The sequence below is a fragment of the Siniperca chuatsi genome, linkage group LG3 (genome assembly GCF_020085105.1).
Source record: "Siniperca chuatsi isolate FFG_IHB_CAS linkage group LG3, ASM2008510v1, whole genome shotgun sequence".
Lineage (NCBI taxonomy): Eukaryota > Metazoa > Chordata > Actinopteri > Centrarchiformes > Sinipercidae > Siniperca > Siniperca chuatsi.
In genome coordinates this window covers 7,437,515-7,465,118 of record NC_058044.1, presented here as the reverse complement: position 1 = coordinate 7,465,118, position 27,604 = coordinate 7,437,515, and the positions used below count along the sequence as shown (strand labels likewise).

The following is a 27,604-nucleotide window of genomic DNA, read 5'->3' as shown; positions in this document are numbered from 1 at the left end:
TTTTGTGCTTGAGTCATGGGTTCTGTTTTATGTGTGTTCTTTTAACCTTTTATCCTGTTGTAAAGCACTTTGTAACCTAGGTTTTGAAAGGTGCTATATAAAAAAAAAAAAGCGTTTTACTTGTGAATGTGGCTGCATGGGAACATGGATTCACATATATCCATAGTATGTCATGATATCAAAATGTAATACTATAAAATCTCCCTCCACAAATCATCCAGCTCAGTATGTAAAATTAGAGACAACAAATGAAACAAAACTATGCAACTGCAAACAAACTATAAATCAAGCTCATAGCAGTTGGAGCCTCAAGTCAAATCCTCCTGACATCTGTGTTCTGCCAAGAAGCCTCAAAATATTCACTTAATTATTTAAATGTGTTCGATGCTGAGATCTGTTTTTTGCACAGAGGTGAAGTCACAGTCAATAAATATGACTTACAGTATGATTAAATGAGCTTTAGAGTCAGATTTAGTGTTAAATTTGGTGCTAAGTCTGGGTATAATGTTGAAGTTAGTTTTGACAGTTAAGGGATAAATGTAAAATTGGTTTACAAATTCAACATCATTGGAAAGTTGAAACAAAAATCAAAGAAGAAGCTGGATTCAAAAGGATTTTCTATGAATTTAGTGAACTAAAATATATAATATAATATTGAGTGAATGAAGATAAATATGTGAGAGGTATGTTGCAATTTGCACCACAGTTCATGTCAGGCTTTGCGGTTAAAGTATGACAAAATTGCAACTCTAATTAATTTTTCATGTTCTTATTTTTCTCTCAAAAATCATCCACCATCCAAAGAAAGCACAGCTTTCACAAGGAAAAAAACATGGTGACGCAATACACAGTCCTGGCAATAGTTTCACATTATTCCACTGACCTCCAGGTGGAGGTAATGCGCCAACAAAGGCAGGGAAGAAGAAGACTGCCTGCACGTTAACATGGATGTAAACAAAGCAGGTTTCAAACTTTTAAGCAAAATCGACTTGAATGTTTAATGAGGGAGGAAATATATTCAACATGTTTACTAGAACTCAAGGATTCACACACGAATCGTCATGAATCGTGTGTTTTGGTGAGTAACGCTGAATGTAAATATAACTTTACAAGAAAACTCCACAGGACTTGAGACTCGACTTGGACTTACCCGCTGTCACCCCTGACTTACTTAAGATGTACTACCCGAGGACTTGACTTGTTTGAGACTTGATTTTACCAGAAATGTGTTCTGGTGATTAACTGGTTAGCTTGTATTCATTGTGTGAGCAAATGTTGAGCTGGATGAAAAAATTTTGCAGTTAAATTATTAACAAAGCCTTCCTAAGCCCTTTGAGCCCTCCAAGGCACCTCTGGAAGAATAAACAGAAAAGCATGGGTGTCTGAGAAACAAAGTGCGCAAAAGTACTCTATAAACACTTATACACTTTATAGCATTTAATTCTCTAAAGGATTCAGTTAAATGCGTTGACAGGAGTTGGTCCCAGCACTATTAAAACAGCTTTGAAAGAAACATTTTGAAGTCCACTAGAACTAGAGCCATGTCATTAATGAGCATGAAAGTATTTGGAGACCTTTAACACAACATTTTTTCTTACAATTTTCTTGTGAAGACTTGGGCTGTAACTTGGACCTAAATAACTTGTCATGACTTCATCCAACTCTTAGCAGTCTTTCCATTGTCTTTTAAATTTTTCTCTGCCATCTGCTAACTCTCATGTCAGTCCACATCCAGCCACTCTCTCATGCCCTGCAGTAACCCATTTCCCGCCATTCGCCTCACCTGACCTTCTCCGCCCACTCACTCACCTGATTCCTATTTCCCTAATCAGCCTGACAGTATATATACCAGTCCATCTACACTCATTCCCTGCCAGATTGATCTCGGGTTGGTGAGGGTTTATTACATATGTACAGTTTGTACAATAACAATTTCTGGAGTGTTATTTATCAGTATAAAACAACTTGAAAAACTATAGATTTTTTGATGGCACCAGGATTTGTCCCGGCATGCCAGATGGCCAATACACCACTGGCCACACTGTTGCATTGGGTGACATGTTCCTTCATTACAATAAACACACACTTTGAGTCAATCCCACATACATTGTCCTGCTGGTGTAAATATTGTATTTTAATCCACACCTGAAAATTGTCTCCAACAAATGCACTATTTACTCCAAAGTTCCCTGCTGTTTGAGGAAGTTATTTAGTCCTTTTTAAAAATGATACAATATAATTGTGACCCATTTTTAAAGATTTACATCTAGATTTCAGTATGAATGAATGTACTTGCTGCTGACTGCCACAGACAGGATGGGGAATTATTGAGAGACAGACTAATACACTGTTGATCTTGATCATTTCATGGGATTTGTTGACAGTAACAAAACATAGAATAACACCAGACTTATCTTTTTAAAAAGAGCTCTGGTCAGCGCCCACAGTGCAACTGGCATCACTTATTAAGACATTTTAAACTGCACAGCCTGTTGCTCTTTGACACAAAATGATTATAATATCGGATGAACTGATGACTGCAAAAACACCCTCTTGTAGTAATGAATGTTGAAGTGTTAATTCACCGTCCTGTTTCCTCACCACTGAGACCTCACACAGTCCTGATGAAGCTGCTCTGTGGGCAAAATAAGGTCAATCCCAGTGTAGGGAAGAAAATCAATGTAATGTCCTCACAAGCATAGCGAAACAAGAATATATTTGTGTCTGCTTGAGGTGTGTGCGTGATAATAGTGGCTTTCAAATATGGCAACGCATTAATCTGTCGGGATGAAAGGAGCTGACACCTTTCAGTTTGTGTGAATGTGATAGTGACAGCCACAGAGTCTTATCTTATCAGCGAGGTACAAACAGGCCTGAAGCAGAGACGTGTTGCATCAGTCTGACACCTGCAAATCTCCACTCAGACGCTGCCAATTACATCCTCGTTATGGACTGATCTGTCACACACATACACACACACACACACCCACACACACACACCCACACACACACACAGACTACTACAAATAACAAATATGCACACACATTAGACTGCACTACATACTCCTGTATCTAATCTTTACACACCAGTCTGTATTCTACTCTATTTCCCTCTTTTCCACTGTATTGTACTGCACTAGTCATCATTATACAGTCATCATTACTTTACAATAGAAAGAGGTACACAACTAATTCACTTCCTCCTTAAAGTTATGCTACATGCAAAATCTATCTTTTGAATATCAAATGTCACTATAAAAAGTGTGTCTTTTGCTTAGTATCTGTGATTGTGGAAAATATTCAAAGTGAAAGTTCTCTCTGCCATTTTTCATGTCAGCTACCATACATTGTATATTTTGAGGACATGAAACTGTGATAAAGGCCTGTAGTGACACATTTTCATGGTAGAAAAAAAATATCAAAACATCCATTGAAAAGTCTAGAAGAGTTAGACATTTTGGAAAATATGCTTGTGGCTTTCTTGCCGACGGTTACATGAGGAGATCAATATCACTCTCATGTCTGTATGGTAAATATGAAGCTGGAGACTGTTAGCTTAGCTTAGCATAAGACTGGAAACAGTGTGAAACAGCTAGCCTCACTCTGTTCAAAGCGGATATCACTTCCTTGTTCACTTTTTCTCAACTTCCTATGTAATAAACACTTTTCTTGATGGTGAGCAGACAACTGTACATGCCATGGACACTACTTTTTCATTCCATTGTGGTAATTTTGAGGGTACTAAAGAGTGGATACATTTTCCATTCAGAATTTGGACACTCAAATTAAATGGCTGAGGGTAAATGCAGTGCACTAAATAGTAAATAGGGAGTGATTTCGAAAACCAGGTGCCCAAAGGCAGATTTGTTTTATCATAGCGGTTTCCCCTTTGCTTCCTGTCTTTATGCTAATCTAAGCTAACCAGCTGCTGGCTGTATATTTAATGCACAGACTTGAGAGTGATAATAATGGTCTCATCTAACTCTTGGCAAGAAAACGAATAAGCACATTTCCCCAAAATGTCAAACTATTCCTTCAAACCATTCCAGCAACATAATCCATAATTCTCCACTGTATATTCATATACTCAGTATGTGCCGAAAAGTCATAATTTTATGAAAAATATTGCTAAATACACTGCTTCTATATCCCTTCATATCATGCTATCAGCCCTCTTGAAGCCCTGAAGCTTCACTGGAAGCTGTGTATTTAGCCATGAAAATATGAATGTTCTGAAAATACTAAGCATATGAATGGGCAGGGGAGAAGCAGTTTGAGAAGTTTCTGTTGATTTGTTCTTTTGTTTGCCATGAAAGTATGACACCATTGGAATCCATTTCAGCCCTTGTTCTTCATGAAGGAGCAAACGGCCCACTTTTTATAGCCAGTCTAAGGGGAGAATCACTCATTTGAAAGGTTTGAAGACTGCTAGCTCCCTTAATTGAACTCAAAAACTTCCATATTTTTGATTGATTTGTGATTTCATGAATTCCTTTATGTATGGCATATTAAAATGGGAAGGTGTCCACTTGCTGATTGTGCTAAATGTTGAGTCAAGATCAACTATCAAACGATTAATGGTGGGGTATGTGATTCTGGAGAAATCCAATATCATGACAAATACCAGCGCAAACAACGACACAGCAAGTAATGTAACTAACGTTAGCTAGGTTATGGGTTAGAAAACTGTCCCTACAGTTGCTGCTGCGAAGCTAACAGCCAGAGAGGACGAGACGGTTTCCCAGAGCCAGCAGACCAGCTCCAGACAGCGATACTCACAACTCTCCTGCTATTATAGCTAACATCACAACAGCATATCTTGGCAAACTAGTAAGTAAGCTGAATGTCCGTGGGCAAGTCATTTAACATTACCTGACACATAAATCATGGCTGGAATAGTGTTGTGTGGCTCGGTCCGAGCCACTTTGTTTGTTTCCTATTTACAGAGCCAGAGCTGTGTACAACACACTGGACAGACAGCTTGCGGACTGTGAGGAGATATTCGCTGAATTTGACAAAAAGACGTACATTGGATTAGAATTGCATACCCCACCTTTCATTCAAATTGCAATGTGTTTTTGTTGAATTTAACTGGTAACTATTTGTAACTACAATGTTGCGTGAGGGATATGTGTGTGTGTGTGTGTGTGTGTGTGTGTGTGTGTGTGTGTGTGTGTATGTATGTGTGTGTAATCTCCTAGAGACCAAATTAAATCAAGGATAAGTGATACCAAAATAAATCAGAATAGTGTCTGTTGTCACCAATGAGTCATCATAGTGTGAGAAGAACAGCTCTTTCTCTCTCTCACGCACACACACAATCTCACACACACACACACACACACCACACAAAATCAGCTGCCCTTATAGTGCAACACTTTCCACTGACACTGATAAGCAAACAACCCAAGGGACACGTAGAATCATTTTTAGCACTGCTTTAGCATTCTGTGCATGTTTGATTGACTATCTGTGGGTTTGCACATGCATATGTGTGTGTTTGCAGGCGTGTGTGTATATTAAGCCCTAAAATGATTTTTCTCCTAAAAAACCCTCGTCTAAGACCTAGAGCCCTCTAAATGTAGCCATCTATGGGTTTAATTTTCCTCAGGACTCGAACATGACAAGAAGAATCAGTGGAAACCAATCATGGTCTTCAGACCAGATCTACAGGCGAACCTCTGGTCAGATTAAACTAATCCACGCTGACCCTGAGACCATATCTGGAGTTTGTTCCAGGCACTTTACAGTCCTGCAGACAAAAGCTGCTCTAATCCTCTGAAGTACTTTGAGTGTTTTTATTTGAGCTGGCCTTAGAGACGTGGTTTTCCCAGCTGACTCCTTCAAGTTGTAGCTGAAGACGAAGTTCAACTTCAACGATCTACAGTACAAGACAAGCAGTGTTATTTGTACAGCTTCTCTGTTGAATTGACCCAGCTCTAGTGACTCAAGTGATCATGAAGTGCTAAGTAACAGCTAACCTGTTAGCTGGTAGTGAAGTGCTCACTTTTTAGTTGATTGTCAGCTAATCTGTTAACCAATACATGATGTAATCATGGCCCAAGTGGCTTGGTCATTACAGAAAGTGACAGAGTATAATTTATTTGTGCATTTTATTTATTTTTTACATTTTTATTTATTTATATAGCGCCAATTCATAACAGAAATGATCTCATTGCACTGTTGCGAAATATGTGGTGCTGGAAGCTTGGTAACATAGTGACAACTAGAATTCACGGTTGCTAATCACACAGCAGGTGAAGATACTTCAAGGGAATGTATTAGCAACATGTCTCACACCTGACTGCAAAAATATTTTGCTTCTCTTTTGTGAAGCAGTGAATTCTCAGGCAGAGCAGGGGGTATGTTAAAGTGGATGGTGCACACAGCTAATAGCTGCCTCCATTTTGCTGCTTCTCTGTTCTCTTGAACGTCAGCACTGTCAAGGTGGGTTGCAGTTGGTCAATGGAGCAAATTTATGTGTCAAAAGTTCCCTAAAGTTGAACTCTAATTGCTAATTTACTTTACTTTGTACTGTTAACAGTCCAATTAATTTCATAGAATTCTGTCTGAAATGTAGCTGTTAAATGCATATTAGACCAGGCCCTTAAGGCCTCAGTGTGCTTCAAACAAAGGTTGTCTAACAGTGTCTGTAACCCCCCTGTCAATCTGAGAATCTGAGTGTCTGCATCCACAATTTTTGTAACTTCTCTCTCTCAATTTCTCTTTTTTTATTCCTCATTTCATTCTTCATTATTACTTCACTTAATTCCCCAGATTTGTATGATTTATCGCATCTCGTCGGTCTCTACGGCAGCAGGCTTTTCACCCGTATTAGGAGCGTGCCCATTCAGAGCAGGTATGAACACTTTGCCTTTAGACGTGGTCGGTTCACTTTCAGTCAAACTGGGCTTAATCCACTTCTTTTGTTTCTGTAATTCTTGCAATTCCCTTAAGCAATTCCATAAAAATGTAACAGGGCACTATTCTTGCACACAAGTCAGTTTGGTATTTTTTGGAGCTTGTGCCACTGCTGCTTGACACATGTAGAACAAGTTTGAATGTGACAGAGCATTTCGCCCCACTAGATGGTGCTGTAGCCTCTTTCCGAAGCGCATCACATTCATGTACACAAATCCTCAAGGCATGTTTCGTTTTTTTAGTTCCCGCACACACTATGCAAACACACACACACTCATGCACAGACAAATGCATGTATGGACGGGCATTTGGGGATCCATTATTATTACTCTGAAAATCCAAGAGAAAGACAGGCAATGGTTCATTGGGGGCTGATGGAACTGATGTGATTTACTCATCATGCAGCTCATATATCTTCCCCATGAAATGGACAGGGACGTGTCAGTGTGTAACAGAAACTCTCAAGTGAAAAATTAGTGCCATGGGGAATTACACTGGCACAGTTTGTCTATTCTGCCTCCTCCTCTTCCACACACATGCTTGCACACTATATTCCCTTCCCTCGCTCTCTCCATCCTCCCTCCTTCCTTTTGTCTTGTAACTACGCCCCCTGGCTGTTTCTGTCAGTGTTCTTCCAGAAACTACCTGGTGAAATCAGGGTGGAAAAACCTATAGCCTGTAGCCAACAGATAACAGAAGCCAGTGCTTTTCCTGCAATGTCGTTGGATGAGGTGTAGAGTTCAAAGTAAGAGCAGACGATGAGGCTCCTTGTATTTCCATGTTACCCTCATTATTGCACAGCGTGAAAAAGGACAGTTATGCATATAAATCACCTTGGTTAAGTATCAATTATAGTAGCTATCATTTCTTATTTTTAGAACCTGTAAATAAATGTATTTATATATTCACTTTAACACCAAGTTGGTTCAAAATGTGCTTATATTCCACCAGTGTTATGTCATCTATATTACAGAGAGTTGTTGCAATACATTCTATACAGATGGTTTAATTCTCATGGTTATTTTCTGTCAAAAGATTTGACTAGACTTTTAAAATAAGATCAAACACATGACAGAAATACTGTATGTACCAAGTAACATTTGAAATGGTACATGCATAAAAAATATTCTGAAGCAACTACAATAAAATGACCCTAAGAGATGCCATGGGTATCAGAAAAGATATACGGAAATCTCATAGCTTGCAGTTTTTGGTGGTGAAAGCATTGGATGACAAAATGAAGAAGGGAATAAAATGAGAAAGAAGACAAACAATCTAGTCCACTGGGACTCCCTGACATCACAGACCTGAAATCAGATTTGTTTGAGATGTCACTCTGCCAAAACCTATAAGCTCACAGGATGATTGATCGCCAACACTTTGGCCAACAAACAAACTGGCTGTGAGTCCATTTAAGTTTTGTTTACAAGATGTAGTTTACTTGTAACTGCAGTGTAAACAGTGAATGGACCAAAAGGGCTTTTCCCATTTTAATGCAGTGAAAGCTACTGCAAGATGTGATTGCACCTCACAGGTGTTGTCAGTGATGTCGTTACATCACATTACACAGTGGATGTGCCAATAAATTTCACTTAAGGGAGTTACAGTGTGTGGACCCTTTTTCATGTTTTCATTGCTGTCTTCTATTGGTCCAACACCTGCCTTAGTGGTATTTGGATGTGTGTGACTACTATACATGGTACATCACATTACATTACATTTATTTAACTGATGCTTTTATCCAAAGTGACTTACATTAAGTACATTTCAACCATGTGGATACAATGATTGCAAGAATTAGTACATCAACTTCATCAAATATGCTGAATTGCTTTAAGTGCTACATTTAGAAACAATAAGAGATAGAGTCTTTTAAAATCATTTTTAAATTTTATGGGCCAAGGAACAGTTTGAACAGATGAGTTTCCAGTCTGTAAGATGTGTAGACTTTCTGCCGCCCGGATGTCAATGGGGAGCTCATTCCACCATTGTGGAATCAGGACAGCAAACAGTTGATTTTGTTGAGTGGTAGCTGGGCCCTCCTTTGTAGTGAGGGAGTCGTAAGCCAGTTGGCAGTAGCAGAATGTAGTGGACTGGCTGGATTGTATGGTTTGACCATGTCCTGGATGTTGGATGGGCCTGACCCAATCGCAGCACGGTAGGTAGATATCAGTGTCTTGTTCTTCTCATATCTTCTAACTTATACTGAAACCCATGTGAATTAGCTCCACAAGTTAAAGCTCCTGCAGCTTCCCATGTTAGAGTTCACAATTGTTTAAATCCACACATTTAGCTAGTCCATCACACTCACTTATCCTTTTGGCAGCACCTGGAATTTTCTCGACGTCTTCTCGTGTCAATATTCTTCATATGTGTTTGCACTGTATTCACCTATTACTGTCATTCTCTTTCTCGATAGTGTAATTTTATTATTGCTATTTCTATCTACTCTGTATATATGACATCTAAGATCTATAAGAGGCTTCCTTCTTCAGTTCCTCCTCCTGTGGTTTCTTCCTTAATTTTCCTGTTAAAGGTTTTTTTGGGGGATTTTAGCATCTTAACGGCTGTTCAGACCGAAAACAGCCCTGTGTTAAAACAATGCATGGGGCTGCGTTGGTAGGGGTGTGTTGCTTCAGGCACTAGTGAGACAATGAAATATGATCCAGAAAGTCCAGTTTGAGTAACAGGTCTGTGAATTTGAAGGCTTCTCAGATGCCCAAACACCAGACAACAGTTTGTAATACTGTCACACAAGATTTTACAACTCTGGAAAGTTATCATGCAATATTTTACATTTTGTTGCATCGATTGCAAGGTAAACAGTAGAAATACGAGGTTCATGTTACAAAGTAATCTACCAGGAATGTGTACTTGCATGTATTTGATAAGCTACTGTGGCGTCTTGTTGGCCGGACTGGCCTCATTCAAATGAATGATTTGGCAGACAACCGCATTTTCACCCACAGTAGTTTCCAGTTCACCTAACCTGCATGTCTTTGAACTGTGGGAGGAAATTGGACCACGAGGGAAAGCTGTGCAGACCGAGCACCAAAGAACAGGAATAGGTTGTGCAGCAACTTTGGCGTGGTGGCCACAGTCAGAATTGCGGGTCATGTGAGGCGCTTTTTCCTGTATGCAGCCATTGCAAAAGAAACAGCTGTAAAACAATGAAGACAATTTACTGAGAAATACACACATTCAGAAACGATTATTTGTGTTATAACAATTTTAGCTATGTTACAACCCTGGTTCAGAGGCACATTAAGGAGAAAACCAAAACTTTGGATAAACCAAATTTTATTATACAGCCTCAGAAATCAGCATATGCACCCAGTGAGCAATCACTGGAATCAATGGGGATCCATGCATTCATTTCTCTAATACATCTGTGTGGCAGACAAGGGGTTAACTTATACACTCCAAAAAGACCCCAGCCTGCAGATGGATTCCTGTGAGACACTGAGTGAAACACAGTTTTTGTTATATTCTTGTTAAAAAATCGAAGAGTTATTAATTCCAGCAGTCTCCCATCATGATATTTTATATTACACTATGCTAGCAGACTACAAACTTCAGCATAAAGCAGCCTGGCTCACAGTCACTTACAGGGCAGAAATTCTACATTCACACTTTCACTGTTCTTTGCTCAATAAGCACTTTCCCTCAATATTTCCTGAATACCTGCGTCACAAACTTCAGACCATATCCTGTTTCTGTGGCTTGAACTCAACTCAAATGTGACCGCAAGTGGGGAAAGTTCGAGGAAGGAGAGGAATATAAATCATGGTGAGAGGAGGATGTGAAAAGTTGCTTGAGGAGATGAATTTTTTAGCTGCTGATATATAGTGAGAGACTCTGCTGGAGGGAGAAGGGTAAAGGCCAAGCTGAGGGATGACCAGGATGTCACAGTGAAGGCACAGCAAAGCGTGCATGTCTGGCATACAACACTGGACTGCCGACTGGATGTATGAGTGACTACAAAGCCTTGTACACCAGCCGTGATCGAATGTGATCTCATCGTTTGTTGTCTCTTCTTTTCCTGTAGCGCTGAGTGCCCAAGCTGTCAGTTCAGTACTCCTTCATATCAGTTCCAGAGGAAAAATGATTAAATCATGAATATTTCTCAACTGTAGTCCAATTAGGACAAGCAAAAGGTAATCCAAGAGTCATACTCTCTCACACACTCGCTCTCAGAAACACACCCACACACAAGCAGAGGAGGGGCAAGAACAAAGGTGACTTAAGAAGAAATGAAATCTTTATGATGCAAAGCAGAGGGTTGGGAGCGAGGAATTGCCCCGGGCTCACTGAGCAGCAGCACTTTATTACAAAAGCATCCATTTCCTCTGTAACCCACACAAACACACACACACACACACACACACTCCTGTGGTCAGGTGGGCATACTTGAATTAACACACCCACCAGTTGATGATGAAGACGACTTACAAGGTGTCTCTGCAGGACATTGGATTCATGACGAGGAGGACAGGTTCACTTTGTTCGTAAGGCAGAACATGAGACTGAGCGAATGTAAAATTACAGTTTGCAGAGCACACGTTGATACTGGGGGGTGAAAGTGTGAAACGTCAATGACAAAATGCAAAACTTAGCACATCAGGGCATACTGTATAACTTGCATTGATATTATTCTATAAATATGTAATCTAATATGATTTATAAGCACTTTGAACATTATGAAGTATTGCATAAGGCCTTCTACACATGATCAGCGGCAGAATCTCTTTGAGCCGAGGTGAGCCATGTTTTTCCCATGGAGAGAGCTAAGATGTCGAGCCTTGCAGCAGCTCTATTTTGCATATTGCATGCCTCTCAGATTTTGTCTCGCTGGTATGCTCAAAGGTCAATCGGTTTCAGCTTTGACCTTGTTTTTCTGTGACCTTTCAATGAACAATCAATGAGATGACAGCTATCTGTGATGTACTCTGAAAATGATGGAAATTCCCAAACCGTTCTCGATCATCAGTTCCTAACCAGGGTGGGATGCTTTGTCTGATTCTCATTGTAGAACAAACAGTTAGACACAAAGATGTCATTTAGAAGAACAGAACAACAGGGAACATCTTGACAATAATACATTCTTTGGGAAAAGAAAATAAGTAAATAAATAAAATAACAAAAACACATACCATGCCTTTATCTTTATTATCACTGTAGAGATCTTCATTACATGTACAAACCAAACTTTTAACTTAACTGGCTTTACTGAATCACCAATTACTGACCGAATCACTAACCTTCAGCAGTGGAGCTCTACGTACTGGTGACTGCGAGTGCCATTGTCGGCGGAAGCCACAGCAACAATCATAATCTGATTAAACTGCTTGTATAAGCCTAGTTTTGTACTGAACGTGACAGCTTGGACTGACTGAACATACTACTGAACTGAAGACAGTCAGTAGAAATGATGCACATATTAAAGTGCCTTTGAATGGTCATGCTTTCACTTACTGACATACGCACTGAAGTGTGTTTGAATGCTGATTTGACCACTTATCCTAGGAAAAAAAGTGACGAAGTGATAATGAGGGAGTAAAGACACAGAGACTAAATACACAGGTTAGGCAGGATAACTAGACACAGGGCAGGGCAAACAATCAAAACTGGAGGGAAAGCAAAGACAGGTAAAACTACAAGACAAATGAGGGGAGTATTTCAGAATAAAACAGGAAATAACTATACACAAACCCCAAACCATAACATCTTTGACTTTTGGTTTAATTCTGCTTCTCATATGGCTCTACACTGTAGTCTTTATTCATGAGACAATATGTTTTTAATTTAGGTTTGTACAAAAATGAAACAAACATACAAAATAAAGATTTCACCTCAGTAATATTGGGATGTTCATGCAAAATATCGCAGTTAAAGATCTTTATAGTGAGCCACTGTTGAGACATATTCACAAGTCTGCTCCAAAGCCGAATCATCTCAAATAATAGATTTTTTTTTTAAAGTAATGAAGCTTATAATGTCCCTCAGTAAAGAAAACCAGGCCTCAGCTGGAGAGGCTTGAGATGTGTTGGGATGTTGACCAATTTAGCTTTTTTTTTTTTTTTTTTTACCATTTTCTTTGACAGTTATTGTTGCTGTGGCAGCACACACTAAAGGTCATGACAACATACCAAATGACTTATATTAAACTGAGGTAGTAGGGGAAATAGAACAGTATGTAATGCTGTTATATTTTCAAGGCCTGTGCTGTCACTAATACGTGTTGCTTGTCAGCTTAATGATTTAGAATTTAAGCTAATTGTAAATTTGCATTCACTGTAGTGTTAATAGTGCTGGAAAAGTATGTGAGATGAATAAAAAGAAAAGGGTTCAGAGGCAGCTGTGAAAGGTCATTATGAGGCAGGCAGATTATGGAAAGAAACTGTATACATGGGGGGGGGGCTTGTGCACTTTATATGTGTGTGTATGTGGAGGGGGTTAGCAGTGCCTTGGGAAATTGATTGTCCCCATACACACATCCTGATGGCTGAGATGGTTCGTTAAACGCTTCCAGAGATTCAATTAAAATTAGATCATACTGTGTGCATGTGCGTACACTATATGTATGTTTGTGCGCGCGCGTGTGTGTGTGTGTGTGTATAGAACATGATTCATGTGCCTTCAGCAGGGATCCCAGCATTACCACAGAGAGAGAAGCTCTAATGATTTATGATAATCACTTCCTGTCCCCAAAGTAAGAACAACATAAAATATGATGTCATGTCAGAAAGAGAGAAGGAGAAAACAACAGAGAGAGAGTTAAAGAGAGAGACCTCAGGTTGTGTCATCGGTCCAGGTCAATCTTCAGTTCAGGGACATATCGACCTGTCACAGCTGCAGACAACAAGAACAAGATAAAAAATGTCATCATAACAATACAGTGACTCTCAGTCTCTCTGTCTGAGTGAGGACAATGTTACAAAGTATTGACATGCTATCCCAACATTTTCATTGTTTATCTCACCCATTTTAAGGCTAATCTTATGTTTTATTTAGTTGTATTATTTATTTATTTACAAAATTTCACCTCAATGTTCAAGTAAAAAAAAAGCAGTTTGTGCTGCAACTTGTATTTATATTTTGTATTACTGATTTTTAAACAAATTTTTACCCACAAAAAATAAAAGAAAATCTAAATTAACACTGATTGGTTTGAATTTAAAACAACCTACACGTACTTTTTTTACCTATTCACCAAGAAAATTGAAAAGAAGAAAACAAAAGCACACAAATTCAAACCAACATAATGCAGAAACACAAAATGAACAAAATAAAAAACCAACTGTAAATAGGATATAAAACAGACACGTAATGCATGTTACGCATAAAAAAACACTGATAAATTCCAATTTGATAAATTAAATTTTTTGTTTGAATTTTTTGTGGCCCTTCCTTCTTTCCTTCGATCACACAGCACAAGGATGTTTGAACATTTTTTTTCAATGGAATTGCCGCAATCAGTTCATTTACAGGGTCAAAGGAAATCTGAGCAAATCATTTGTGTCAAGTTCAACTTCGGTGAACTTTGACAAGCAAATTTGCGTGGTTGACCAATAGCAAGCCGTCTTAAAAAAGCAGATCTTTGAGTGATTGAAGAGCCCAAAATGTCAAGTCCAAAATGCAGAAAACTGTTGTAGCTTATTAGTTGTGCTGAACCACCCATTTTATTTTATTTACTTAACTCTTAAATGCTGCAAGGTTTGCAGACAGTTATGAGAGTAGATGGTACAAATATGTCTTTTCAATAAAGTGTGAAATTTTTGTCAACAGCCGAGTTACTGGACTTTGGTCTGATAAAGCACAGTTATTGGCTTCCACAGTGGCTAAAACTACCCAAGGTAAACGGCCCAGCAGCGTGGTACCAATACACACCTTCTGCAGGTAAAGGATTGTTATGTGGAATATAACAATCTCTTTTAGGATCCAAAATGTGATCAGCAAACACAAAACAGTCTGAGCGACAGGTACGTTTTGCCTTTATTGGCATGATGACGCCATGACTGGGGTTTGCGGCACTCCGATAACGGCTCGTCCAGTGATAATCCAGGGTTTGGATTCAACTAGAATTCGCACGCAGGTGTGAATTAACGGACCTGAGGGGGTTTGGAGCCATTTCTCCTAGTCCAGGCTTTTTGTTACACACACAGGCCTCTGTATTTGTTCTCCATCCTTGCATGCAGGGGTATTTGCACAACACAACACAACAGTTGGTACACAAACACACACTTGACAATCAAGTTCTGCCAACATTTTGCTTTCTGCAAACCAGACAAACTGCTGATGGAAAACAGGCTCTTATCCTAAATACAAAATACACTCTTACACTTGCCAGACTAACTCAACAGTTTCTGTCTGTGCATACAGTATGTGTGTGTGTGTGTGTGTGTGTGTGTGTGGGTGTGTGGGTGGTTTGGTGGCTGCACATCTACATCCTTAACTTTGGCAAGTTCAAAAGCATGTATTCATGTTAGTGGGGTACCATTACAGTAACAAAAGGATTCAGGTCATAATACACAAGTAAAGGAACACACACACACACACACACACACACACACACACACACACACACACAATAAGCCACTCTATTTGAAGTGGCCGCTGGAGAAAATAAAGGTCGGCTCAGAATGAAAATGTGCCACTTAGAGGACAATGCCAGTGTTTTATTTTCTTCTTTTTTCCCTATTAAATTATCACATCTTTGTTTCAATAAATCCACGGGCTGCATGAGTGAATCTACAGCTCTCAAAAACCCATTAACCACTTTATAGAAACTCAGGGCACACTTGCTGTTAGGGTGAAAATTATTGAATGAAGCAATCAAGTCAGCTTGTTTCAGCTGCGCAGAAAATGAACACTGCTTCATTCACAGTGATGGATTATGCTTTCAGATTGTCGAGGAGTTCTGTCAGCAAAATTTTGACTTTCAAACTGAGTGGACATTCATCTGTGTTACAATCGCTGTTAGAACTCATGTTTTCCTCTAAGGCTCTGCATTTTTTGTTCAGCTGTCGCATCTGTTTTACTTGCAGTAAATCAATCACCTCACATAAAAAAACATATGGCCTATAAAACATTTTGTACATATCACAGTAGATTCTACTGTGCTATTTCAAAGGCTTGAATTTTCATAGTTCATGGTACTGGCTGAGGTCAGTCTCATCTGTGGTTCTCTTTTATGAATCAGGCCTGTTCCACTGAATTGTGATATCTAAAACCCAGTTTCACCTCTGTGGTATAAATGTGGTACAGAAGTGATAGTTCCTAAATTTCACCTGTAAAATTAAGCTGTGTTTTTAATTAAGTCACCTCAAACATCCAATGCAATGACTATACAGACGTTAGCTGTAAGCCAGCTAGCAACTGACAGTGTGTGTGGTTGGTGCATGCATGTGTGTGTTTGTGTGTCAGATCGGCCTCTGACTGATCTCAGAACTCACCATGAACTTCAGTTCTTTCTGTTATTTTCCTCCAGTGTCGCCCCTTTCCCCTCGTGTCTCTGTACCTTTATGAAGGATAACACTAGATTTGTAAAGCCCCAAGTGTGAATTTTTCACTTGAGTTTAAACATTTTGAACTTGCGCAGATGCGCCTTCACCTCACGTTCAGTCGTAGCATTGTCGACATACTGTATCATAACGGAAAAAAACACAATATGGCCCATTCACATATGATACATTCCTCTAGTGTTGCTGTGGTGCTACCAACGCTGAACTATGATTAAAAACCTACACTGTAGGAATCTGCAATGGGACTGCCATTATTCTTTTGTGCCAAGTATAAATCCATTTTAAATTAGTTCCTAAATTGGACCCGTAAACTAAATTTACTGCATCTAAAATTACTGGTCACTTCCTCTCGTCTCTTACTCAGTTTACAACGTTTGGCTTCATCAAAAGGCTGTGAACATTGTTAGGGAGGATTCTCACCCAGCAGCTCCTCTTTTTGCCCTCTGTTTTAAATCTAAGAGGGTCAAAAGAAGTACATTCCCTGAGGCTATTCAACTCTTGAATGGGAAACCTTTGGCACATGGTAAATTTAGTTTTTAGCTTATCTTTTATATTTATGATCACTTCTGTATCTCAATATTTTATTTACAGTATATCATGGTTTTATTACTATGCTGTAATGTTGTCCTGTCTGTCCTGCACTAGCTCATTAAGGCTCACTCACTCACTCAGTATGTGATAGGTTGAACTACAACGGGAGAATCAACTTATAACTTATTACTAAGAGAATCTCAAATCCACCTGTCATTAATTCTTTTGGCATTATGACAGTAAGAGATTATTGAAATTCTGAGAATTTGCTGAAATATTTTGCTTTACTGCTGCACCAATTTTCACCTGGATCATGTTATTTTTCTATAAACCAAAACGTATGGCATCAAACTGCTTAACATAAAATTAATTTTCAACATTGACTTTAAGAAAAGACAAAACAAAAACATCCACGTGACCTTGCTCATGTTGTGATTTGATTCGGAATCGTCCTGAGGTGTGTGTCATAATAAAATATAACTGAACTCACAGGTGTGCATGAGGAGGTGGGTGAATGCTGCTGCCCTTTTGCTTTGCTGCCCTTTTCAGACTGAAACACGGAGACAGAGTTTCTAAACAAGGTGTTGCTAACAGTCATCATCAGAGGAGCTACAAAGGGACCAAATGACATTTAGTCTACAGCACTTCCACTATCTGCAGTGTATTCAAACCTGGCACACTCCTCTCCTCCGCAGTTTACATTAGTCAGCAATTCAAGGTCACAGGAATGTTTTTCACCCTCTTAATAAAAAGAGCGCCCTGCTTCCTGCTCTTAAAGAAAAAAATATCTGCGGCTCATTTAATTGGGAAAAACCTGTCAATTTGTAACCTGAAGGCTGGAAACAGTTTTAAACAGTTTTTAACTGAAAATTGGTCTTAACATCATATGGGTTAATATCACACACGCTCACACACACACACAAAGGAGCAGAGTATTGACTCTTACTGGCAGTTTCCAGCTTGATCTTGTGGATAAATGTGGAAATTAACAACATTATTTAAACCATGTGAAAAAAAACTGAAACAAAGGGTTTAATTACAAAATGCTATATGGGCCTGTCTGTGCTGGATATAGATCTGAGATTCACCAGGGGAATATGGGGGAAAATCATAAATGATTCAGTCTTTAAAATGGAACTAAATTATAAATATCTTGAGCTGAATCACAACTTCAACACCAACTTTCGTGCCAGCAGTCAATATTGCAGAGTGGGTGTCTCTTTCTTTCTTTTGTCTTATAGTGTGTATCTAATTTTGGAGCTAAACTCTTGCTACGATATTAGAAGTTTCCTATTTGGTATTTAAAAAAATCTGATATTAATGCTTCTGGTTTCAAACCTGTACCAGTATTTTTTTATGATGCTGGACTTTTTCATTAAATACAAAACAAAGATGGTTAAAAACACCAGTATTACAGCATGTAAAGTTAAATTTACCTTCGTTATTGCTCAGACATGCCAAAGAAAATGTGCTGCTTGGTTTTGCCCACATTAAAAATGTGAGAACTGGTTATTTTGCCATCAGCCATAAACTCACTGTTTATAAATGGACAAGAGACACAACCTGTCGGCCTGAGACAAAATAAATTAGCCCACTGTGGAGAGAATGAGGGTATGCATAAATTGGAACTCAGCCGATTTGATCAAAACGCTATATGACAGGGAATTATTAATTCACTGATGCTGGGCTAAGGCCCAAGGATTCAGGTCCATTTTAATTTAACTTTCCAAGTTAATTAGGTGAAAATGCATTTTTCTCTATGATCCAGTCTCACATTTAGCAGGGGAAAGGTTTTGTTCCAAGGTCTGTGCCTCTGGTGTTGTAGTCGTCAGAGAGATGTCGGTGCTCACTGGTTATCAATATAAACAGAACGAACGTGTGGTAAGTAGTCAATACTGGTGCCTTATAATTTAAATACATTTTCTATCTTACCAAAAGCAGTAAAAAAGCATGAAACTGGTTTCACACAGTTTGAATTGGTAGCTGCTTAGTAACAGGTCATAAGAAGCATCTGCAATGATATATGAATGTTTGTGTTGGTTTACATGAACATTGTTTTGCCTCCCAGGGTTATTATTACAGATTAAAATTTTCATACATGCAGTTTTTATATATAACCCTTTCTCAAATATTATACAAAACACACAGTACATCTTAACAAAGTATATGCACACTCCTGTCCTCCTGAATATTCACTCTGTCTCACATTCACTTCTATTGAAGACGATGCAAAGGACGAATTCAAGCATTCATTTCCTGTTTCGGTGCGATCTCCAGGCGGCCCCTGGGGATTTGCAGGTCAGAGGTTACCTTTGCTGACTGAGTGGACTTGCTTGGTCGGCCAGTAACATTGTGCTGCAATGTGTTTGGAAATGGTGAAGTTGTTATTCTAGTTTGTTTCCTCATTATTTTCAGTATATTATCACACTACCAGACTATAAACTGTAGCATCGCTTTCATACACTATTTATAGTTTGTGCTTGCTCTGATCAATATTTATTTATTACCCGCGTCAGAGCCGTGAGGTCACGTCTTTTTTGAGTGTTTCGTTGACCAGAAACGTAATGTGACCGCACCTTTAGGCTTCAATACACAGTGGTAGTTCATCTCTAAAATTTTCCTGTTGTGTTTTCTGTCTTTTATGTGTATTTTCCATCTTTTATGAAGCACATTGTATTGTATCCTTTATGAAATGTGCTATATGATGAAGTGTTAGTACTATTATTATTATTATTTAAAGGGTCACTCCACCAATTTTACACATTTATTTGTCACAAGGAGTAGGCTACTCAGCTTGTGTAAAATTTCCTCTGTGGCTTGGGAGGGAGTTTTCCAAAGTTTGAAAAAATAACCATGATGATGTCATCAGGGTAATCTCTCGCTGGAAATTTATGATAGAAAGTGATGCAAAGTGGAGTGTGTGGAGTTTGAAGAAGTGGGCATTTAGGAGGCATGGGTATCCACTTGCATTATGGGAAATGTAGGATCCAGTGTTTTTTGGAGGTTGACTCTAGGGAACTGAAAGTCAGGATGTCTTAGCCTCAGCTGATCTTTTTATTATTATCTGTCTCTTGAGAGTCCAACTTTATGAAAGTGCAATGCCAAATCGCTGGACTCCACCTTTAAGTAAAAGCAGCAATTCTATGTAATGTCAAAAATACTCCATTACAAGTAAAAGTCCTACATTCATAATTTAGAATTTGCAAGTATCAGCAAGAAGTATCAAAAGTAAAGTGGCCAATAGGGGCCCCACAACAAATGTTTTTTTCTTAGGGTCTTCTGGCAGGTTAATCCGGCCATGCTGAGGTATAAAGTAGAAGAAAAAGCACATACTCAAGGAAAGCACTTTATTTGTACAGAATTACACACAGTAAGTACAGTCACTTTCTTTCCATCACTGTCAATGCATATCATACAGTACAGAAATGTACATTTCAAATCAGGTATGGCTCTTGTGTTTTCTTACAGTAATTATGGGTAGGCTGCTCAATTAGGCCTGTGTTTAGGCAATAAAGAGACACTTTTGTATTTGTCTTTCCTGCAAAATCTATGTTTTATCATTAAATCATTTAAGAGGAATGTGGTTAATGTGGCCAGATAGAAAAATATTGTTCTCAAAGCGATGACAGGACAATAAGCTATTTGGGTCCCACAATCAATCAGAAGAGAAAAAATCCACTTATCCCGATTTTTAAGCGTCGAGAAAAACGGCAAACGTCAATTTTTCGGGTGGCAAACATAAAGTGAGTCAGAAGCCCACAGAATGAAACGACTTTTTGATTGATTATGGATTAAGAAGTGCCATAGGTGCTGTGCGGTTGAGTGCGTCGCGGTATGTGTGTGTGTGTGTGTGTGTGTCAGCAGCTGCTCCCTCCCTGACTTTATTCCTCTCCCATATTCAGTCCTGCAGTGGCGGATGGCAGCAGCGCAAACATCTGAGGAGGCTGTTAGTGTCAAAGAAAAGCTGACGGAAACACAAAGAGCTTCTGCCAACAACAAATCCCTCTGTAGCTTTGGGACTCAAAGACGGATGATAAAGCGCATATACCGACTGTAAGCGATCCAGGAGCAACTTTGCCGCTGTCTATTTTTTTTTTTTTGGTGCAGATCTTCAGTCAGCACCTGACCGCCTCTTCAACATCTTCAGGCTTTCAGCATCTAATATGATCCGCACACGGTCAGTAAACATAACTGAAATTTGGTTGGATTTGCTTTACTCCGAGGGTAAGGTCATTATTTTTACAAACAGCTGCTCCTCTTTGCCTTTTATCCATTTAGGATTAAAAGATGTCTATTGTAGGACGTGGTTGTGCTGGAAATTTCTAAGTTTCTTTATTTGACTTCTGCCCTTTTTTTTAATGGCAATAATTTGATGTTGGTGGTGCAACTGGTTCCCTTCATTCATAAATGGAAAAATGCTTCTGCAAAATGATGTCCAGAGTGACTCCTGCTATCTCTACTTACTTGTAAATGAATAACTAATATTTAAGCTATACTGCAAATATTTTTCTTTACCATGTCTACATTCTTAAAATGACAGTAAATATCAAATCATTTCCTCTCTTTGGACCTAACTGGAAGAAGCTGTGACCCAAACACACCATGAGGAGATGTTAAAAGCTTTTCAGTGATTTTCTATCGAGGAATGTGTTATTTGCAGTTGTTTGGTCCACTACAGCGATGTTAATACAGTTGCAGGTGGAAACAGCCTCTGATATCTGTAATGTTTCTCTAAACAGATCTGATTGCATCTCAGTGATGGACTAAAGGTGTGAGGAGGAAGAGAGAGTGAGGCGGGGGGAGGTCTGCATGAGGTTTTCCTTCCTTGAAGGTGAGAAAGTCTATTAACAGCTGGTGGTGGATTATCAGGTTCAGTCAGCCACTCCCTGAAGGAATGTACATATGTTATTACATAAGGACTGCACTGGGACCAGTGCTGAACAGCATCATGACTCCAGCTGAATCATAGGATGTGGCGTAAGATGGGAGACCATGATTTACATTTGTCTACAAATATTTTTATCCACACAGAACAGAAGGAGCTGCAGGAACATCGAACCCGATGTGATGTTTTTGATAAGGATTTCCTGCCAGTTTGGATTCTGATTTTGGTGTTTTGCTTTTCCTCAGCTGTGTCTCTGAGTGGATTTTAAGGACCAAGAGAAACCAGTACAGTAAGCCTTATAGTTGAGAGATTTTCATACCTCTCTGCTGCCTGTCCTGTTGTGGTTTTGTCCCCGCTGGGAAAGCAGCATGGCTCTGTCCCAGGACCAGCTGTCAGACTGGAGCTCAGTCCAGCCCAGCTTCTCTCCACTGCTGCAGTATGATGGCTCTCAGGAAAGACTCAACCACACCTACAGCTTTCACAGCTCTATAATGCTGCCCTCCACTTTCAGCTCACCCACTGCCCCCCACCATCAACCTCTGCCCTCTCTGCTGCCCTCCTCCCTCATTCCTTATTCCTCCCTCATCTCCTCCCCTTTATTCTCCACCACCTCGACGTCTTCCTTTCTACAAACATCCACTTTTGTCTACCAACCGTCCTCCTTTCCTTTGTCCCTGACCACCTTTTCTTCTAACGACTTGGCAGACCTGGAGAGCATGCTGCTCTGGACTCTACACGAGCCTGGCACAATCGCTCTGACAATCATGTACTGTCTGTCTTTCATTTTGGGATTTGTTGGGAATTTAATGTCCCTGCGCGTCCTCACCAACAGGCGGAGCCGGCGGTTGGCTACTGTCAGCGCCACGCGCAGTCTCCTGGTGAACCTGGCGGTGTGTGACCTGGCTGTGGTGTGTGTGTGTATGCCCATCACCCTGGGAAGCCAGATCTACACTGCCTGGGTCTACGGTGACCTCCTGTGTCGAGCTGTGCCCTTCACGCAGGCTGTTTCGGTCTCAGCCAGTGTGTTAACGCTGACGGTGATCAGTGTGAATCGCTATTACAGTGTTCGATCACCACTGCGAGCTCGCTCTATGTTTACCCGCCGTCGAATCTTGGCGACCATGGCCATGGTGTGGACAGTGTCTTCGATCATGTGCGCTCCTATTGCAGTGATGAACCGGCGACGGGAGATCAGCTTTGGGACATTTGCCATCTTGGTCTGTCAGGAGGACTGGCCTCAGCATCGCCTTAAACAGGGGTAGGTACTCCGACAGACTACAGAATATACCAGGGTTGTATGATCTAGTCTATGATCTAGTCTGTGCAGATCATCTGATCTCCAACTTATTTTCAGATCTTTTGTCCACTTACAAACCATAATGCCATCCATCACCGGTAGTTTTTGTGGTGTCCAGCTCTGTTGGCAGTAATTGGCTCTTAACGGCCAATTGAGCATGTGGAATTGGAGGAGGCTGCCAATGAGAGAGAGCTCTCTGATTGGCTGTTCAGCACAGGGAATCGATGATTTCACCCATTTAAAATGTTTTTAACGACCACAGACTGACAACAGCAGGATAAAGAAAAGGTTAACTTACTGTGCTAGTTGCAACTTTTTGCCAGACATATATACAATTGCTGTTTTGAGGATATAATAAGACTTTTTAAATAGTCTGTCTGGTTGTTGTCTGTAGAATTTCTGAAAACTGTTTTGTTTTCCATAATCATGAGATGTCACATGGCACAGAATGACTTCTGTTATGTACACTCTGTACTTTTATCTTTTTGGCTGATATGTCATTATGGCTTAATTGTGTGTTCAATCACTTTGCAACTGTGTGCGGCAAAGTGAAAGAAATAATGTTGATTATCCAGAGATATCCTCAAATTTAATTCTCTTGGGAGTTCTAATACAGTACTGCTGGTTATAATGTTGCCATATTGATCATTGTATCTTATTGATGAAATCAGGAGCAAATCAAAAAGTCTTGAAAGGAGCCCATTGTGTTCCTGATAACTGCAATCCATAACTTCAAATGAAGCATGTTGTTGTTCATCATGTGACTCATCATTTCTAAATAGCAGTGTACGGAAAGCGTCTCCAGCAACGTAAAATGTCACTTTAATGTTTCACCACATATACAAATGGATATAATAAATATATTTTAATTAAAAACATTACACATTTCAGCTTATACTAATGAATATAGTTTCAGAAGGGAATTAAATCAGTATCTCATTTTTATTTATTTAACTTTTCTCCCACAGATACAATGTGCTGCTGTTTGTGATGCTCTACTGCCTGCCGGTGACCTTTAACCTTACCATAGGCTTCCTAACCGGCAGGCGGCTTTGGGGAGGGAAGAAATCCACTTTCGCTGATCTTGATCCTCGCAGCCAAGCTCTGCATGCCTCGCGCCTCAAGACGCGCCAGAAGATCGCAAAGATGGTGGTGTGTCTGGTGCTGCTGTTCGCAGTGTCCTGGCTGCCGCTCTACTTGGCTGACCTTTGGATCGACTGCGAGCAAAGGCCACCATCTTGGCTCCTGCAGACGCGGCCATTTGCCCAGTGGCTGGGCCTGACCAACTCCAGCCTTAACCCTATCTGTTACTGTTTCATAGGGGATCTGTATCGCTCAGCAAAGGTGATACGGACGCGATACTACCAGAAAGTCGCCGCTCTCTTCGGCTCCTCCTCATTCTCCAGCTCAGCTGCAGTGGTGTCTCCTGTCGCAGTGATTACAGACACCAAAGTGATTGCTGCTGAGCGCCACCATATTGCTGCTGCTGCTGTGGCAGCGTCTGCATCCATTGTTACAATCCCCAGGCTGTTGAGCCTGGCCAGAGTCCAGGGACTGGGGCAGAAGGTCGGAGACAGTTCAGACAGCCGAGCAGGATCCGACCACAGTATCTCAGACTGGTGTCGGTCCAGTCCCAGTGTGTGTGACAGCTCCTTGATCCCCTGCCAGCTCCACACACTCCAGCACTCCATACAAAGAGCAGACTTCCTGCCTACAAGAAGACACTCTGTGAATGAGAACGCTGCACCATTACCTTTAAGAATCGAGTCTGTGGAAATAGACGTGCTGCCTTTGAGGAGACATTCAGGGGACAGAATATATGGTCTGTCAGCTGATAAGAGACACATCATTACCATGGGCAGAGACGCTCTCTGTTACACTGGGCAGCACAGAAGCAAAACATCACAAACCTACTCTCTGGTAGGAGACAGGGAGGATGAAACAACCGAAATGACCAGCCTGTGAAAGCTGCAGATTATCTGATATATCAGCAGGGAGGATTTTTTTTTGTCACATACAGCTCCTGAGTCGCAGTTTGCAGGTGACATTGTGGGTTAATCTCTTGCCAAAGTCATTGTTTGTTTTGAGGCGAAACTGACCTGGACTATACACTCTCCTTTTTTCTCTGTGTAATACTGTCTTTGTTTTATCAAAAGCACTGGGGATTCAGATATTTGCACCGACGAGATCGGATTTTTGAAGGCAGACGGAGGGAGCAGTGATGGAGTGAACCCTGCAGGGGAAGAGTTGGAGTATTATTCAGCCCAGGGCTAGAAAGTCAGTTATTAGTACGAAGGATGGATTGCAGCAGTGTGCCATCACATGCAAGTCATATCATAAGTGATTCAGCTACTAGTCACAGTTGTATCTAACATCTGCCCAAGACAATAACCCAGCAGGATGTAACTGTATGATAATATTTTTGCTTAGATTCTTTTCTTTCTTTCTTATTGCTTTGCTAATGGTTTCAATTGTATTTGTTGCTCAAAGAAAAGGTCAAACCCATTCTTACAGTGCAATGTGGGAACATACTGTATCACACACAGATACAGTATGCGTATAGAGTTTCTGACAGTTCTAGAGGATAATATCAGCATCAATGTCTGCAGTCTGTGAAAGATACTTGCGGTAGCATCAGTTGTTCATGTGTGCTGTCATACAGGTGATTTGCAAGGAATATGAGATATACAGTATATGAAGCAGAAAATCAAAAACGCAGAATACGGTGAATGGTTTTGTTTTGCACATAATAACTCTGTGATATTGCTATTAGGTATGAAATAACTTTTCAGGTTCATCAGATTTTTGAAAGCTAGACCAGGTCATCTGAAATAAGCTCAAAACAAGCAGGGTAACTTAACTGAGAGGAAATTTAAAGGGTCAGTTCACCCAAATAACAAAAAAAAAAATATATATTACATATAACAACATATTTTCTCACATAGCTTAAGTGGTTTCTAACCATGAAGATAGTTAGGTTTAATCGGTTTAATTTACCCTGATGTTGAGATAACCATTTCTGACTTTTCTGATGTCACTCCCATATGTCAATTTGGTGAATGAAATTTTGTTGCTCACAGGATTTAATAATTACATTAAAAAAAATTCCACTGCAATGTGTCTTTCCAGAATCAGTGTCCTAGCCTCATAATCAGACTGAATTGCCATTTCATTTTCACCTCATTATTCAGTCTGACACTGTTTTCAAATTAGCCATTTACTCTTTGGTGGCGGTCCTGCCGATGTCATTTTCAGGCAACAGTGTGTGGTTGCAAGGAGCAGTTAACGTTTTTCATACTGATTGAAGAAATATGCCACCTTAGGGTGTCCTGTGGAACAAAGTCACGTTTACATTCATGAGACACAAACAAAATGTGGACCCATTCACAAACATTGCTCCATAGCGCTGCTAGTGGTCAAAAACTTCACAGAGTGTGATTTGGGTGAGCTGACCTTTAAAAAAACGTGTTTATTGATAATATCACATTGACTGTACTGTGAATAGCTACAGAAAAGTCGAAGAGTATATCAGTTTTAATATTTGATAACAGTATAACAGTTTTCGCCCAACCAGAGACACTGCCTGTTAAACCAGCACATGCCTTGTTGTGTAAAGGACTGAAACAGGGTGCCGAAATAGCCTTAAAGGTTAAAGAAATAAAACACACACACACACATACACACATGCATGCACACGGACAACAAAATCTAATCTACCCTCAGGCTGCTTTCAGTTGTGTGCAAGACAGAGGTGGTGAATAGCATGAACTGCTGTGACATCAAGCTGCTAATCACACTCTTGTCCTTGCAGCAAAAGTGAAGTGGTGCAACACTCAAGGCATCAAACTGTGTTGAAACTGTTCTATTTATGTCATTGGATAAGGTTGCTTTGTACCTTAGAAAATCTCAGTGCCATTATGCTGTGACTGTCTTTCATTTCTCCTCTCTTTACTTTCATCTACCTCTCTCTTTCTCAGTTTTGCACTGTTAATGGAGGGTATGTGTACAAAATAATGTGCATTTGGTGTTTCATTAAAAAAGCAAAGACTTTGTCTGTGGTCACCTGTAACTGCGACTGAAATGTTCCAGGATTTGCACACATTTTTAAATAGCCTGCAACACAGCTGTTCTTAAAAGAACTTCAGTTAAAGTTGTCTTTAGCTAATAGGGTTGTAATAAATGGTGGGAGGCCTGAAATAGACACATTAAAGTTTTCTGCACAGTCCTTAGAGCCTTTGTCCAATATTCTCTCATTCCCTCAGGCATGATTAAATCTTAATGGGATCTGAATTTAGTTATGAGTAGGTCTCATTCCTTTATCAAACGAGTTATAAAGAAGTTGAAGGAGGGAGCGACTCAAAGACAGTCTCATCAAACTTGTGAAATGGACATCACTCCACCATGAATTTGATTAGACTGATTGATTGTAGAACAAGTTGGACATGC

The 27,604-nt window shown here is 39.9% G+C and overlaps 1 protein-coding gene across 1 annotated transcript; it reads left to right on the top strand.

Moving 5' to 3' along the window:
• Positions 1-922: 922 nt before the first annotated feature.
• Positions 923-27,223, top strand: LOC122873811 (neuropeptide Y receptor type 2-like). Its single transcript, XM_044190991.1, has 5 exons — positions 923-1,078; positions 20,879-21,153; positions 21,716-21,807; positions 22,008-23,119; positions 24,127-27,223. Exons 4-5 carry the CDS (start codon positions 22,230-22,232, stop codon positions 25,121-25,123), a joined length of 1,887 nt encoding a protein of 628 aa, XP_044046926.1. The 5' UTR covers positions 923-1,078; positions 20,879-21,153; positions 21,716-21,807; positions 22,008-22,229; the 3' UTR covers positions 25,124-27,223.
• Positions 27,224-27,604: the final 381 nt, after the last annotated feature.